Source organism: Lissotriton helveticus, chromosome 3_2 (assembly GCF_964261635.1).
Source record: "Lissotriton helveticus chromosome 3_2, aLisHel1.1, whole genome shotgun sequence".
In the NCBI taxonomy this organism is placed as follows: domain Eukaryota; kingdom Metazoa; phylum Chordata; class Amphibia; order Caudata; family Salamandridae; genus Lissotriton; species Lissotriton helveticus.
Genome location: NC_136062.1, coordinates 238,721,305 through 238,737,661, shown reverse-complemented (window position 1 = coordinate 238,737,661; position 16,357 = coordinate 238,721,305). Strand labels below are relative to the sequence as shown.

The window sequence follows — 16,357 nt, the reverse complement described above, 5'->3', positions numbered from 1 at the left end:
AGCAGTTGAACTCCACTTCTAAAAGAAAGGTCCTGCCTATCTGAAGATGCTACACTTTATTTCAAATTGATGTACACTGCTCATAAGTTCAGCAGGACACACTCCAGGAGCGCTTAAACGCAACCTATTTTGTTCCACGTGTTATTGCAGATTTCGTGGCAGAGTAAAGCACTTTAAATATACCGCCTTCATTTAATATAAAAATATCAATCTCCAGTTTTAATTATTATAAGTAGAGACTCGGAGTTGCAAACTGGCATTTCGCTAATTGGTGATCTTTCTTTTTTTTTTTTTTTTTTTTTTTTTTTTTTAAAAACCTTTATTTGAGTATGCAGTAAAATACAAGGATGGGCCTACAACCACACGGGCCAGCCGCTAAAGAGGAGAAAATACACAATATACACTTTCGTAGCGGTAACGATCAATCGTCAATGCAATACTCCATATAATATACAGGACAAAAACAGATTTTGTTTTACAATAAAGAACAGACACACAAAAAAGGCGAAAGTGTATTACTGAAGGTCAGCCCAAAGGACGGGAGGGGACAGCAACAAAAACGGAATCAAAGCTATAAGCTCCAGAGAGCCCGGATGGTGGGGGGGGACGGGGCACGAAGGAGAAAAAGAAGGGGGGGGGGAGCCGGAAAACCAGCACAACCCCTATATGCCAGGTTCCAAGAACGCCCGCCTAAGGAGACCGGGAAAGCTCAGTGTCATCAACAAGGGGAGGAGTACAGATGGCACCACGATATTCATTCCATTGACCCCACACCCTAGTCCATGCCCTGGGTCTGCCCCTAGCCACGTAGACAGTCTTCTCACGGAACATAGACCAATCCATGTTGTCTTCCCATTTCGATAGTTCAGGGGGCTTGGAGGCCCCCCAAAGTTGAGCAATATCTCGCTTAGCAACCATATAACCCAGGGTGGCCCACCTAGTCTGGGCCACCGAGCAGTCAGTGGGCTCCCAAACATTCAAAAGACAACGACGAGGTTCCGGACACAAGGACACCCCTGTCACCACAGCCATAACCTCAAGCACAGCCGTCCAGTAAGCAACCACCATCGGGCATTCCCAAAGAATATGTAGGAAAGTCGCACTCAAACCACATCCACGCTTACACAACCCATCGGAAGAAAAACCCATCACAAGCAAACGAGGTCCCGTAACATACACCCGATGAAGGATCTTCAATTGGACCAAACGGAGACGAGCCGGGATAGCCACCTCTTTAGGAGAAGAGAGGGCCGACTGCCAATCCTCGTCATCAAGCTCCAAACCATCACGAACCCACGCCTCCCGGAGTCGGACCAACAGATCAGTCCGATTATAAATCAGTTTCTTATAAATCAGGGAGATAGTGCTATCAGGAAGATGTCCGTCAAGGACACGGTCTTCAAGGGGGGAAGAATCAGGCGGAGTCTCACCAGGAGCAAATACAGCGGTCAAGGCGTGCCTAACCTGTAGATATCGAAAGAATTCCCGATCACTCAAGCCATATTCAGCCTGGAGGGCCTGAAATGTTCGCACAGAGCCCTTGGAGTACACATCTCCCACTTTAGAAATTCCAATCATGTCCCAGCGATCGAAACCCTTGGTAGACCAAAGACCGCCCAGACGTTCGGAAGCATAAAGCGGCGTGGCTAACGTCAAGCGATCCTCCCAGCCCAAGCTCCGAGTCGCGGCCCGCCACACCGCCAAAGCAATCGACGTGGGACCCACAAGATGGCGCCCAGCAGGGCGAGAGTAAAGCACTCTGTTAAAGTCACCTCCCGGAAGCTGAAGTCTATCCATCTCAAACGCCGGATTACTACCCGGCGAGAACATGATGTGGTTGATAGCGGACAAGTGTGAGGCCCAATAATACCTCTTAATATCGGGGAGTGCAATGCCACCGTCATACCAAGGAATGGAAAGCTTAGCGAGAGCAATACGCGGGCGTCCATCCCAGACAAGTTGTCTCTGAAGGGTCTCAATCTCCCGAAAATAGGACTGAGGGACAGGATCATAATAATTCTGGAGAGCGTAAAGAAACCTTGGTAACGACATCATCTTAAACAGGGCTGCCCGACCAAGGGGAGACAAGGGAAGCTTGCGCCAACGAGCAACGTCCAAACGCAAACGAAGCAACGGAGGAAGGAGATTACGATCAAAGCGAAGAGACGAGTCCAGAGTAACGAAAACTCCCAAGTATTTGAAACCATCCCGGGCCACCTGAAGAGGGAGCCTGCTCGGTAACGGAGGCAAGACACCAGACAAAACATACACACAGGACTTTGTCCAATTGATTACGAGGCCCGAGTTAGCACCAAAGGACACAAGAACATCAAATAGAACAGATAAAGACTTACGAGGGGAGGTAAGATATAAGAGGATATCGTCAGCATAGAGCGAGACTCGGTCCTCGAAGTCCGGGGCCCAACGGATCCCTTTAAGGGACGGTTCCCAGCGGAGCCAGGCCGCCAACGGCTCAAGGGCGAGCGCAAACAGTAGCGGGGACAAGGGGCAACCCTGGCGGGTGCCCCTGCCCAGGGGGAAGGGAGCAGACACCCTACCATTCACAACCACCTGCGCCAAAGGTTCCGCATACAATAACTTAATCCAGTTAATAAACTCGCACCCGAAACCGAATTTCTCAAGAGTAGCCCATAAATAGGGCCACTCCACAGTATCAAAGGCCATGGAGGCATCCAGGGACGCCAAAATGGCCGGTTCAGTCAGTAGCCCCGCCCTCGCTATCACGCCGTGAAGACGACGTAGATTCAAAGCAGTGTTGCGATGCGGGATAAAACCAGATTGATCCGGATGAACTAAGTCCCCGAGAACCGATAGGAGTCGGGTCGCCAAAAGTTTCGCCAGAACCTTGGGTTCAACATTTAACAGGGAGATGGGTCTATATGAGGAACAAAGGTCGCGAGGTTTACCATCTTTAGGGATGATAACTATCGTCGCCAAACGCTGATCATAGGGAAGGAGGTTACGCTCACGTGATTCCAAAAACATATCGCGGAGATATGGCGCCATTTTGTCGGGTCGCAACTTGTACAACTCAATAGGCAAACCATTTGGACCCAACGCCTTGCCCGAACGGAGCGAACGAATGGCAGTAGCTATTTCATCAACCGTAAAGGGGGAGTCCAAAGCGATACGGTCCAAATCGGAGACACAGGGCAATGCAATATCACGCAACAGGAGGCGAGAGTCAGCCATATCCCTCACAGACACAGGAGCATACACAACACGGAAATGTTCCGCGAAACGATCCACAATGGCGATCGGATCAATCACATTCTCACCACTCGCAGACTGAATCACAGGCACCACACGATTAGCTCTTTCTTTCTTGTCCAACCACGCCAGGAGTTTACCCGCCTTATCACCAACATCATACACTCGGCCTTGTTGCTCACGAAACATCACTTTTGCAGCGTCAGTGACTAGGGATTTATATGCAAACTGTTTTAGACCCAGGGCATGAAGTTTCTCAGGCGTGACACCAGATCCCAACTCGGCCTCCAAGGCAGAAATTTCCCCCTCGAGGTCCACTACCTCCCTCTTCCCGGCTTTCTTAGCTTCAACAATCAAAGAAAGGGCCTGTCCACGAATCACAGTTTTGAAGGCTTCCCACAGGGACACCGCCGAAGGGACCGACCCCTCGTTTTCCAGGAAATAAGCATCTACGGACTTGAGCAAGAGGGCACGAGTCTCAGGGGAGGAGAGATACCATGGGTTAATGGGAGCCACTCGGCCCACTGCCTCTATCCCAACCTCAAAACGAAGCCAGAGCGGCGAGTGGTCAGAGATGCCCCTTGGCAAATGTATAATCTCACGGACCGCCGACGACTGGGCAGCGGGCATCAGGAAATAATCTAGCCGAGAAAGGCTACCATGGGCACCAGAGTGAAAAGTGTATTGAAGCTGAGTAGGATGTAACAAGCGCCAGCAGTCCACAAGGCCAAAAGTATCCAAAAACCCACCCAACCAACGCTGGGCATGCGGGGTATCCCTGGGGGGATGGCGATCGTGAAGGCCAGAAAGCACTGAATTAAAGTCACCGGCAAGAAAGAGTACACTATCAGGAAGATCCAACAAGACACGGCCTAAATCAGTGTAAGTAGCAGTTTGCAAGCCTGGGGGGACATAAGCATTAAAGAGGGACAGGGTGCGGCCCTCATATCTGCCCACCAGAACAATATATCTCCCACGATCATCCCGAATCACGTCATCTATCGCCAGAGGGAGGGAGTTACGAACAAGGATACCCACACCCCTGGATCCTGAAGTAAACCCCGAGTGTGCCACAAGGCTGTAGCCCCATCTATTCATTGCATTACATACATTCCCAATCAAATGGGTCTCTTGCAGGAAAACAATGTCCGGTGACAAACGTCTTATATATTTCAACACCACACTGCGCTTGATGCGATCCCCCAGGCCATTAACGTTCCAGGAAACAAATTTCAACCCCCTACCCCCCATCCCACTCACCCGAGCCAGGACCCCCCATCCAAGAGCTAGACATCAGAAACATCAGTAAAGACAGAAGCAATTCGCCTTGAAAACAACACACAAAAAAATAAGAACTTCCCATCCCCCCTCCCCCAAGCTGAAAGAAAACACCCCCCACCCTGCACCCCTGCAAAAAGCTAAAGAGCCACCCCAACCTGCAGTGTGCCTGTCGCCCCATAACCCTAGTCTACACAAAGACCCCGGAGGAGGAAAGGTCTCCGGGCCACCCGCCCCCAGACTACAGTAAGAGCAAGAAACAAAACACAAAAAATAAACAATCACATTGCAGAGGTACGCCGGCTACCACTTCTGGGAACATATTCAAAACGAGACATCAGAGTCAAACAATCAGATCTCCACACCACCTTCGGCACCACCAGGGTGAGCGGCAGACTCAGTATCAGGAGGACAGTCAGGCAAGGAGTCCAGCCAGTCATTAGCAGCATCCGGTCTATCAAAGAACAGAGTACGCTCATTATACTCGACATGAAGTCTGGTGGGGAAAAGCATAGCATAGCGTAGACCCCGATCTCGAAGACGTTTCTTAGCACCACGAAACTCCATCCGTTGTCTTTGAACCTGTTGGGAGAAGTCCGGGTAGAAGTTCACTGTGGCATTCTCGAAGGCCACCGGGCCCTTCACCCGCGAGGCCTGCAGGATAGCGTCCCGATCCCTATAATGAAACAGTTTAGCCACAATAGGCCTTGGCGGAGCACCCGGCTTAACTTTGCCCCCCGGGACACGATGTGCGCGTTCAACCGTGAAAAATTTGGTAAGCCCGGAGGGGGCAAGATGGTCTAAAATCAGACCCTCAACCAGGAGATCAACAGAGTGGGGTTCAGGGTTTTCCGGTACACCAACCAGGCGAACATTGCAGCGACGTGCCCTGTTTTCAAAATCCTCCAGGCGTCGGGCCATGAAGTCGTTCACCCGACGAAGATTCCCAACCTCTGTCTGGAGCTCCGAGACGTCCTTCGTGAGGCTAGATGATTTAATATCCAGTGACTGGACCCTCTCATTCGTCTTGCCGAGATCAGCACGAATCAGGTTCACCTCAATGGCCACGGTGTCAAGTTTGTGGGCCAAGGCCTCGTACTGAAGGCCGGTGGATTCCTTCACTCCCGAGATGGCGCCCATGATATCCTGTAGGGAAGGCTCCGCCGACTCCTCCAAAATTCGTTCAGACGCCGTACTGTGGCCAGGTAGGGCAGCTCCGGGGGACCCCTTAGATTGAGTATAACGGTCCATGACGTTCGTCTGAACCGGCGCTCCGCGCAGAGGTGTTTTCGTCTTGCGCGTTTCTCTGTCCCCTCTGCCCGCCATTTTGAAGATGCGTCACGGGACAAGCCACCAGGGTCGACGGGCCAAACACCCAAAACTCAGGATCAAAAGTGCACCAAAAGGAAGGGCTCAACTCGGGAGGAGGCCACCAAACCAGCAAATAGACAAGAGGAAAGCCCCGTGTCCGAACTGTCTCCAAGTCTCAGCCAAGCGCAATACGCACACTCGTGGCACAGGTCGAGACAGAATCGAAACCGAAACTCAGGAAGGGGGTCTCACAAGGCCAGATCTCCTGCCGTTGTTGTTCAATTCCAGGACGGCCACAGATCCGCACCCCGTCCCGGGCGCACCTCAAGGGCGGAGCCCAAAAGTTCAGACCACCGTAGCTCAGGAGTACGAGATCCAAATCAAATTCCGGAAAGTGCCAGGGTGATCAGCCAAACGACCTCTACTTGAATTCTTACAAGAAATCAGGATCTAGTCAGGATAAATCGCCGGGAGCGGCGAAGGTCCGGAGAGCGCTGTGCTCAAGCGGCCATCACGGATGCCCGCCAAGCTCCTCCTCGGTGATCTTTCAATCTTTTTACTGGTACCTTAGTGACTGAACCAGCTGCCTAAGTTGCAGGAAGTCCTAAATGTTAGATTCTCTTTAGAAAGTTGTATCTAATCTCAGGAATTCATAGAATATCTCCATTAATAACTTTATGAAAGTCGCTACAAGATTTCACTTTTTTTGTGGGCTGCAAGGGGCATAGAAGAAGTATTTTGTATACACGGGCCTACCAATTTGTCTAAATGCAACCAAGGCTTTTCATCTTGGTCTTGGGCATTGCTCCTTCGAGCCCAGAAGCTTCAAATTGAGGATTGTTAAAATGACCAGTTAAGAAAACTCCTTTCAGTGGTCTTCAGTTTGTAACTGCTTCCAGCCCCTCTTACGGGATACGTTTTCAGTCTAACGTTATTCTCTAAGCTCACCAGCCAGCTCCTAACCGACTTTGGATGCTGCCTGATCTTATTTTAACATGGCACTTTAATACACCTCGGTATAACCCATCCTCAAGCTTCAGTACTGTCTGAGCACGTCCGCTGCATCACCTGGACTAGCCCCAAATGACACAAAGCTAGTTTGCGGCTCTTGATTATTAAAATTGACTTGTTTAGCTTTTACTTGTACCCAGAGTTCAACAGTGGGTGACCCTACATTGCCCACAAGGATAAGAGTGTCCTATCCTGGAAACCACATCTATCCTCATTACTGGGATTTTTCCATCGTATATCAGACCTAGCTTGCAGCATCTCCTGTTTTTCCAGTCCTAAGACTCATGTAGTCTCTTCCATGACAGATCCCTTCACAGCCACGGCACTTCCTGTAGCCACTCAACCATAATTGAAGCATCTAACTGAACTTTGCAAACCTCACCCAACACTTTATATAGGGTCAATCTACCAGCAACACCCTTTTCCACCATCAACCACTGTATGAGTGCTTTACAACACCGCAAGGCCTGTCCATGCTCGGTCTTGACTCTCAATGCGCACTGCAGTAGTGAGCCCTGCACATCCTTCTGCCGATCAGCCTCAGTCCAAACCTGCAGCTTCCATTGCACGTCTGAGCCCTGAACGTAAATGTGAAGTCTTCCCAAGCCGATTCCATTGACATTTCATAATCAAATGAACTTGTGTTTTTATATAGCACTTCCTGTCACACTTCCACTATCCTTTTGCAGAACAAGTGTTACTATAACCCAATTTAATGTTACTCAGTTTACAGACTGACCCTTTTCAGGATTCGAAATTATGAGCTGCAGATCACTACAAGTGTCAGCGGTGATAGTTAAACTCTGGCACCCTACATTCAACACAGAGCTCTGCCAATTGCTTTGTCAGCCCTTCTGCAGCATCTCGTGCTGTTCTTCACTCAAACCTGCACAAGTCGCTCTCAGTACTCCCTGATGTTAACCAGCAGCATGTGTTGCTGTTCTTAGTTGAACCCAGCACATAAACCTGACAGCCCTTCATTCCTGACCAACTGCACATTTGTTGTCTCTTTGGGGTACCAAAGAGGGCTCTGAGAATGTGCAGTGCTCCTGCCTGCTGCTCATCTTGGCGCGCGTAGACTTTGGCGGATCCCCTGTCTCCGCTGTGCATTCCTCACTTGTGCCTTCAGTGTCTTTCCTTTGGCACTCTTCTCTTTCGCCCTCCTTCAGGGGGCAGAGTAGAGTGGTGGGCGCATGCTTCTGGTGTGTAGTGGATATTTGGCGGTGGTGGTTACTTTTGCTTTCTCAGTATTGCAATGGTGCACTTGGCTTGAGGGAGTTGCTGGTTGTAGCTAGTGATGTGCATTGTCTACCCAGTAGAATGTATTCCGACTTTTAGCTTGTAGAACCAGCTATGTTGGTAATGCTTTTTATCCCTGATTGAGTCTTATTACTGGTGTGATCTTCCCTTCAATTAATGCCAGGAATCTTATCTTTGTTTCTAGGTGATAAGTGCCAGGAAAAGTTAAAAGTCACAGAGAAGATTGAGTCCTTGGAGCATGAGACGACGGTCGAAAGTGTCAATGCACCCTTAACAAAGACACCCAGAGAGGCAGGGAAGAAGAGGCCTAAGGTAGTTACAGAATCGGTGGAGGCAGTTGCAGAACCAGAGAAGGAAGAAACTGAACCGAAAGGAGGAGTTACTGAACCAGAAGGATGTTTTACAAAACTAGAGGAAAAAGTCTGCTTGGCTACCACGAAGAACCAGACATTGAATGAGGAGAAAGAGAAAATCACCATCTGTTCTGGAAAGAATAGTGTTAGGCCACAGTCTTTGAAAAGAGAGACCAAACCACTCACTTTGAAACTGAACAAGCCCACACGGCCTTCTGGCATTAAGAGCAGAGTCTTCCAGTCACAGAAATTGTGCAGGTCTATTCAGCTGAAACTGAAAGGTCTATCTAATAGTAGGAAAAAGGACAAAGACTGCTTGAAAATAGGTCACACATCCCGTGCACAGCCAGCATGCGTACGTCTGAAGAAAACAATGGACCGCACAGCTAGGAAGACACTGAGCACTTCCAAAGTTCTACACCTGAGAAACTCATTGGTCCAGATCAAATTTCAACAAGTTCTCCCTGTGACACGCAGGCCAAAGCAACCAAGAGTGGGGCGCGATTGCGTACCACTGCACACGCCCTTCCGTCAAAAAAGGCGCTGCGTGGAGCGAGCAGCCAAACAGACCCCATACCCCGAACTGGTGGGCAAACGCATCCGCCATCTTTATGAAGAAAATGACAAGACTGAGGCTTGGTATGAGGGGGTGGTGCTAGGGATCTACCAGCAGCACCCTAACCCCCTGAAGACTGTGTTTGAGGTCCGATATGATAGTGAGCCCAAGTGGCGGTACTACCTTGAGCTGCTGCAGGACTTTGAGAACGGCTGGCTGGAGCTCGACGAGTGACATTGTGGCAGAGGTAGTGCTGCCTGTACATTTAACTCATGGACACACACTGGGGAGCTCAGGTCCTCTGTGAAGAAGGAAACAAAGCTGCTACTCTGCATAGACAATCTTTGACACACTCCTCCCAGATCGACTGCTACCTCTTCCTCGGAGGCAAAAACGAATTTCTTATATATACCTAACCTGGTCCGTCCTGTTATCTTTAGGGATGAGGAGACTGCTCCGCCTCGAGTTCCCCAGATCCACTCATGCTTGTCCTCTCTTTGCAAAACGTCTTTATTATTATTATTATTATTCTTTTTAACAAAGAATACCTGTTTCTCTGCTTGCTTAAGTGTTGTTCCTCATTGCAGCTGACTTAACATGGAGGTGCTGGGAATTGGGTGAATAAGGTCTTGTGAAGATTGATTTGTATACATTTTACTGAGCTGTTCACAACTTTGTTGCCTTTTCCAACAGTATATCTGGAACTCAGAGCGTCCAGCAAAAGCATCACAGGTGTGCCTGTCAGCATCTTCATTATCAGAAAGCCTTATGCATACAGCCCTTAAAATGCCCTATGGGAAACACTGCTGTTGGGATTTTATTTCCTGCCTGGGCCACAGTCAGAAAGTCTGTATAAGGAATAAAGTGCTATATTGCTAACCATTTTTATAGGAGGAGAATATCCATTCCCACTAACGAGTGTTCCTGGTATGTTGTTCAAAAGACCACTTAGGAGCCAACCTGTAGTAATATTGTAAAATATAAACTGCTTTTTGTTAGTAGGTGTGCATGATTTGAAAACCAGCTGCTCGCTTACAACCATTATCGTAATTAAGGTGATGGGAGGTGGCCAACAAAGAGAATGAAAGAGATGGACCAAAAACGAAATCGCAGCAACGTGAGGCCTTGGAAAGCAAATTTTCTGATACCTGGAACAAAATCTACCGCAAAACGAATAGTTGAACTGAATGTAAGTCACACAAGCGTGTGTTTGTGCATGTTCATTTTAAGATTTTTGTACCACAATGCAAAGTAATCCTGGACATAGCCAAGATTGCTACATTCTGACTTGCTTCCCATATTGGACAACTGCCGGTTATGTCTTGGATTGTTGAGCATACTTGAAAAGTGGTCTTAAAAAATCTTGAAATAAGATGGGATTTATACATTTATTTTAAAATAGTTTTAAAACTAGTGTAGATTTTGAACATATTCAGATTTAGTGCAGAGGATGAGCTCTGCAGCATTCAAATAAACATGACAATGTTATTTTGAAGGGTTAGTTTCCGAAAGCAAAAAAAAAAAACACCTGCAAACACAAAAGTAATGTATGGAAAATGAATGATGATTTTGAGTGCATAGTGATATAGTTTGTGCTATGGCATGGGTTTTCTTATCCCGGCCACATCAAGCTTTGTTTCTTATTCCACTTTAAGCACCACACTATGGCTCCTTAGCATAGGTTTTTGTCTTGTCCCTGTACTGCTAATTCTTCATAACTATGCATTGCACAATCCTCAGTGGTGAGCGCCTGTTAGAAAGTGGTTTGGATGAAACCCTTTTCAATCATGCTGTGCTTCATAGCATAGCGATTAGACTGCCATCAGCACCTCTATAGATGTACCAGTAGACGTCCAGTATCTTTGTTGACAGGCTATTTGCTGCTACACCTACTGAGCAGTACATTTACTAGTGACGTAGCAAAGAAACTGCTGCCTGAATAAGAGCCGGCCAATCGGGTAGCAGAAAATAAAGTATGTAAACCATTTTTAAATATTTAAAGCTGGATTGGCCTCTGGTAGCCTGCCTTTTTCTCCCAGCCATAACACGAGCGCTCTTTCATTTGATGGGGCCAGCCCTTCTCTGCAGCACTTAATTATATATATATATATTTTTAAAACACACTGCCTTATTTTGGCCTGCTTCTTCTTGCAGGGCTTAATCGTATGTACACTTCTACTGTTCCGCCCGAGCTACAAACTTGGCTGACAAATTCTGAAAAAATTGGCTGATTCAGAGTTTGACGCTGTTTGCGAGTAAATCTTTGCATGCATCAAGGACCTTGAGTAATTGGGCAGCTCGCACAGCTGTGTTAAAGCTGCTCTTTCCATGCATGTGTAAGATCACTAGTAGGGTTAAGGCTCTCAATCTTTCATGGGTTAGCTGAGCCAGGTGTGGATTGCCTCTTCACTTGTCTTTTCGAGCCCAGGTGGCAATCACAAATAGTTCTGTGATATTTTGTTTTATTCTGATATCTGTATTTGGAGCACAAGTTCATTGGGTACAGATAGTCCTGTTTCTGCAGCATGTCGTGCATTGACAGCAGAACACTAAGCTGACACAGTTCTGATGAGTACAGTCTCTGTGACTATACTTAAAAGAAAATGGTTGTCTTTACTGATTCTGCACCTTATTTTGAAATTTGACTGGTGCCAAAAGAAATAAATGTTCTTGAAGGACAAAGGCCATCTTGGTTTTGTGACTAAAAGTGTGTTCAGCTGATTACCTTTTTTGAGTGCACATCTATTTCATAGTCCTAGATTTATCCCAACGTTCAGGCGAGTTGTTATGGGTTAGCAATTTTGGGACCTATGCACTCACTGGACGTTCAGTATAATAGCCTGACAGCTATAGTCATAAGCCCTGTTAATTAAGGCTTGAGGTTAATGCCGTAACAGATTGGTACTGCATTTTTAACATTCTGTGGTGAATTTGACACACACAATATATGCACTGCACTGAGACTGCTTAGCTGTTGAGTGGCAGTGTATTTTATAGTGTCATCTTCCTGTAAGGATGTTGGGACGTTAGTCACTTTAAATACCATACTGTCCGTCATTGCAGGGTAGTAAAACGTGATCACCATTCGGATGTCTTTTAAAAAAAAAAATAATAATAATAAAAAGATTTTGTGAACTGCCTTTAAACAGGGGTGAGGAGGGAAAGAATCCTAGTGCAGAAACATGTGATATTCACGGTTACATAAACCTTTAAAATATAGCTGCATATGACTGTGGTTTACCTTTTCCCAGGAGCCTTTCTTCCATTTTATTTTGGCTGCCCTTCCCTTTGTGTTTGCACCCCTGTCCTATTCTCCCTGAATGCACCTTACATTTGCCCTTAGGATCAACGGTCCAATACTTTTGGACCTTATGTTCCATTTGGCCAAATTTCCTATTGTTTGTGGGCCATCCATACCATTATTTTTGGTGTCTTATTGCAATTGTCCTTGGCATCATCTTGCCTTTGTTTATAGCATCCTGTTCTCATTGACCATTGCTTTTTATTTTAGGCCTCCCTTTCCAAATGTGCTGTGAATTTCCTTTTGTTGTCCTTGGACTTTTCTTTCGTTTGGGTGCTATTTCTTGTTTTCCTGGGCACTATTTCCTATTATACTTGGGCTCAATTTCCCATTGTCTTTCAGTTGATCCCATTTTCCCTTGGTCTTTTGTTGCTTTGGTTTATGTGCCTTAAGCCAATCTTCTAATTATTTTTGGTCCTATAGATTGTTGTTTATACTTTCCTCTGAGCTAAGAAGCAAATGGAGAGCGAAGTCTCTTTCAGGAATGTGCCTTAACATATTTGCACAACCTTGGGTGCCGTTCTGGTTGGCTATCAAACTTTTGACCTAGCTAGCCTCCTTACGGTTCCCTTGTAACACTGCCACTATGCTCTAGTGTCGGTGTCGATGAAAATTTAGTCGATTCTTGCCTTCTGAAAACAAGACTTGTACATCCATTCACTAGGGAAGGTGTGTGAGTGTTTATTCTCCTGTCAAAATTCATAGATTTGCCTCTAAGGAATTTACCAAGTGAAGATTTCTTTTTAACGAGAAGAAGGGTAAGTTCTACTTAACGGACCAATAAAGCACAATTTAAAATCTTCAATTTTCTGTATTGTAGAAGGTTGTTACCACTTTTGCTGTATTTGTTGTGACTGGAACCAACCCTTCCCACGCCAAAGGGTTAATTATTAATAAACCCTCTACTCTGGAGGGCTGCAATGTGAATAGCAATGTACAGAGTGCCTTTGAAACAAATGTTTCTACCTATTGTAATTTTGTACAGTTTTAATTCGGATCCAAGTTATTAAAATGTTATTTAATATTTTGTATGGTTCAACGTTGTATGGTGCTTCAGCACAATTAAAGTGAGTTCTTATTTTTTGAAGCTCTTGCCCTGGTGTGGTCCTTCAAGTCTGCATGTCTTAGTTTTATTCTCACGCTTTCAAAAAATATTTTAAATTTAATCAACTAGAGAATTTTAGATACCTTGTGCTACAGCCCTGCTGGCTTCAAGGATGCTAAAGATGAGAGATTTCTAAAAAAGAACCTACCTCTTGCTAATACTTCTGGTATTTCACTGCAGATTAAGGTACACATTACTTGTTAAGACAGTCTCAAAATATTTAAAATATTTACTACCTTAAACTTGTCATAAATAATACATTTATGCAAAAAAAACGTCTAGACATCGCACCTTCCCATAGGAGACAAAAGCTGTGGTTTAATGGTCAGAGCTGGCAACAGCCAGCTGCGGCCTGTGCAGGTAAGAGCGGTGGGGCCCAGGGAGGGGGGATTTCGACAAACGACGACGAGGTAAAATTAATTATTTATTTCATTTTCTCTCGTGGTCATCTGTCGAATCCCAACCACCCAGCCCCACCACCCTACCTCTCTTACCTGCATGTGCTGCGGCTGCCAACAGCGGAGCTGAGCATCTAGGTTAGAGTCTCGGCAGCAGCTCAACACCTGTGAATCTGGGCAAATCACTTAATCTCCCCATGCCTATGGACAGGACCCAGAGAGCCTCACATGTGATTAGCCGCACTATACAAATCCAAGTATTATTACTGGCTTGATTTCAGAAAGAATAAGGCTGGGTCGCAAAGTTTTATTGAGGAGCCCGCGACCGGTTCTATCAAAGAGCAGGGTCGAATACTAAGGCTGCGTAGTCTTAATTCCACCTTGGGTCTCTTTAATCCACTATCATATGCTCCCTGTCCAGCGTCTGTATGTCAGCTCACAAACCATGTTCACGTGATGCATGAATGAGATGGACCACAGTAGAATTCTGGTCTACGATGTATAGTTCAATATTCACACCCACAAGCAATGTTCAGTCCACTTTCAACGACCCACTCAAATTAAGCACTGCATCACTCTCAAGTGCGACCTAGTCCAGAGTCTGTATGTCAGCTCACAGCTGTTACGATCATGTTCACGTGATGGAGTGCTGCAAGAATGAGACGGACCACAGTTGAAAGCGGTCGCACCCATAAGAAATTTACAGTCAAAATAGAATCTAATAAACTGATCGGAACCGACTTAGTGTAAACATTGTGCCTTCAAAACAAATGGAGGGTGTCAACCTGGAAGTTCCACCCCAGCCTTCACCTCCAGCTCCTAACGTGACCTCTGGTTTTTCTGGTAACAATTTTAGATACAGTGAGGGGGGGGATTGGGGAGAAGAGGTAGGATCTGTGGCACCCAATATCGGGCTGCGGGCAAACAGATCCACGACCTGTTTCCATGAGATCCTTTTCTGGACCTGGGATCCTTCCTTCTAAAAATGCTTTCTCTTTCTTTTGGACTCACTGACTGCAATACCTCTCATGGCCCCTCCCTGAATTCTAATTCACTTTTAACTCATTCCCTCCTCATTTCTATTCCATCTTCTCTTCTCTCCCCACCTTTCCTCTCCTTGGTTCCTGCTACCTTCCATTATCCACCTCTTCCCTCGTTTCTTCTGCCTCGGACTGACTGGTAAACCCTACTTTTCTGCCTGAATCTGTTATGGATTCACTTGTGTATTACCCTTCTATCTAATGTTATGGAGCAGAATTATGTTTTTTGCAAACTTAAAGACTGTGAGCTTGACCTTTAAAGTGCCCGAGACTCCACTAAATCTATAACCAGAAGAGCAAAATGCCCCAAACCTCTTCATCATCTTTTGGTGTAGTCTGAAGTCACAGAAATGAAAGAAGACATCATAAATTAATAATTGAATTTTTTTCCCCCACAAGGTTGGTGTTATTTTGGAAAGTAGTTGTCTGAAAATGATTTAAATTTCAGAAAATTTAGAGGTTTGCCTGAGTTTTTATTAATCATGCAATGGGTAAGACTTCTTTAGTTCCAAGAGAAATCAATGGTTCCTTTGAGTTGACAGACATTAAGTATGTAATTGTTGTTTCTTTTGTTGCTGATGACATTTTATGTGCAATGTAAGCCGAATTTGCTTTAATGCTGGGAAAATCTAAATGATGGCCTTGGATTAAGATCAGATACCAAAGTCTAGGGCCCTGATTTAGAGGTTGAATGTTCAGTCAGCCTTATTCAGAGTTTTAGGGTCTGCGGCCAGACAGATGGACAACATCCTCATCGTATGAAGCCAAAGTTGCATCAGCCCTGAAGGAAGAGCCTGAGACACATGACTGAAAGGATGAATTGAGATTTTGAGGTAGGTAGCCAAGAAAAGTGTTGGTGGTTACAGTAATAATCATCGCTCTCCTGAAGCCTATGAAATAAGAGTCCTCAAAAATACTTTGTATTAAAGCCAGAGACCATAAAATGAGTTAATGACAGTTATAGAGGACATTAATACCCCAAACTGGCCCTTCTCCGCTTAGGTTCCTGGCTATCGAAGAAACCTTCAACATCTATGGATTTAAAAGTCAGGAACAGTATGTTCGAGGCATGTGTGGCAGAAGATACACATGCTTTGCATACTCTTGCCATCTAATGTTGGATCCGGATGCTTGGAAGTTGTTTTTCTTCGAAGAACTCTATCGAGTCTCGAGGTAAGGTGACTCCTTTTGGTAATAGTGTGCATTGGCATTGACTCCCATTGTTATGTTGTTTTATTTTCGCCTTGGACGTATACTAGAGCTCTCTGGGTCTAGAGAGTTTTCGGAATCCTTTTGGTGCGTAAGCCATTGTACCCTCGTTGATATTGTTTCGAACGCGTTTTCCATCCCTTGCGTATCGAAATTAGGAAGACTTTTCCTTTATCGGGTTGGAAATCTCCAACCGCTGCATACTGGCCTAGCCCTTTCGGACTAGTTTATACTTATTACCAAATCCATCCATGCTTTTCTGCAGATGGAACAGACTCGGTTTCGATTTTACCCTAGGTGCCGT

General features: G+C 45.9%; 1 protein-coding gene across 2 annotated transcripts in view; it reads left to right on the top strand.

Annotated features, from left to right (window-relative positions):
- Window positions 1-13,388, top strand: part of C3_2H15orf39 (chromosome 3_2 C15orf39 homolog) — a 140,845-nt gene extending 127,457 nt beyond the window's left edge. For both annotated transcript variants that reach the window (XM_078685108.1, XM_078685111.1), the window contains exon 3: window positions 8,276-13,388. In XM_078685108.1, the coding sequence (XP_078541234.1) occupies window positions 8,276-9,234 (959 nt within the window). In that variant the 3' untranslated portion in view covers window positions 9,235-13,388. The remainder of the gene's footprint in view (window positions 1-8,275) is intronic.
- The last annotated feature ends 2,969 nt before the right edge of the window (window positions 13,389-16,357 follow it).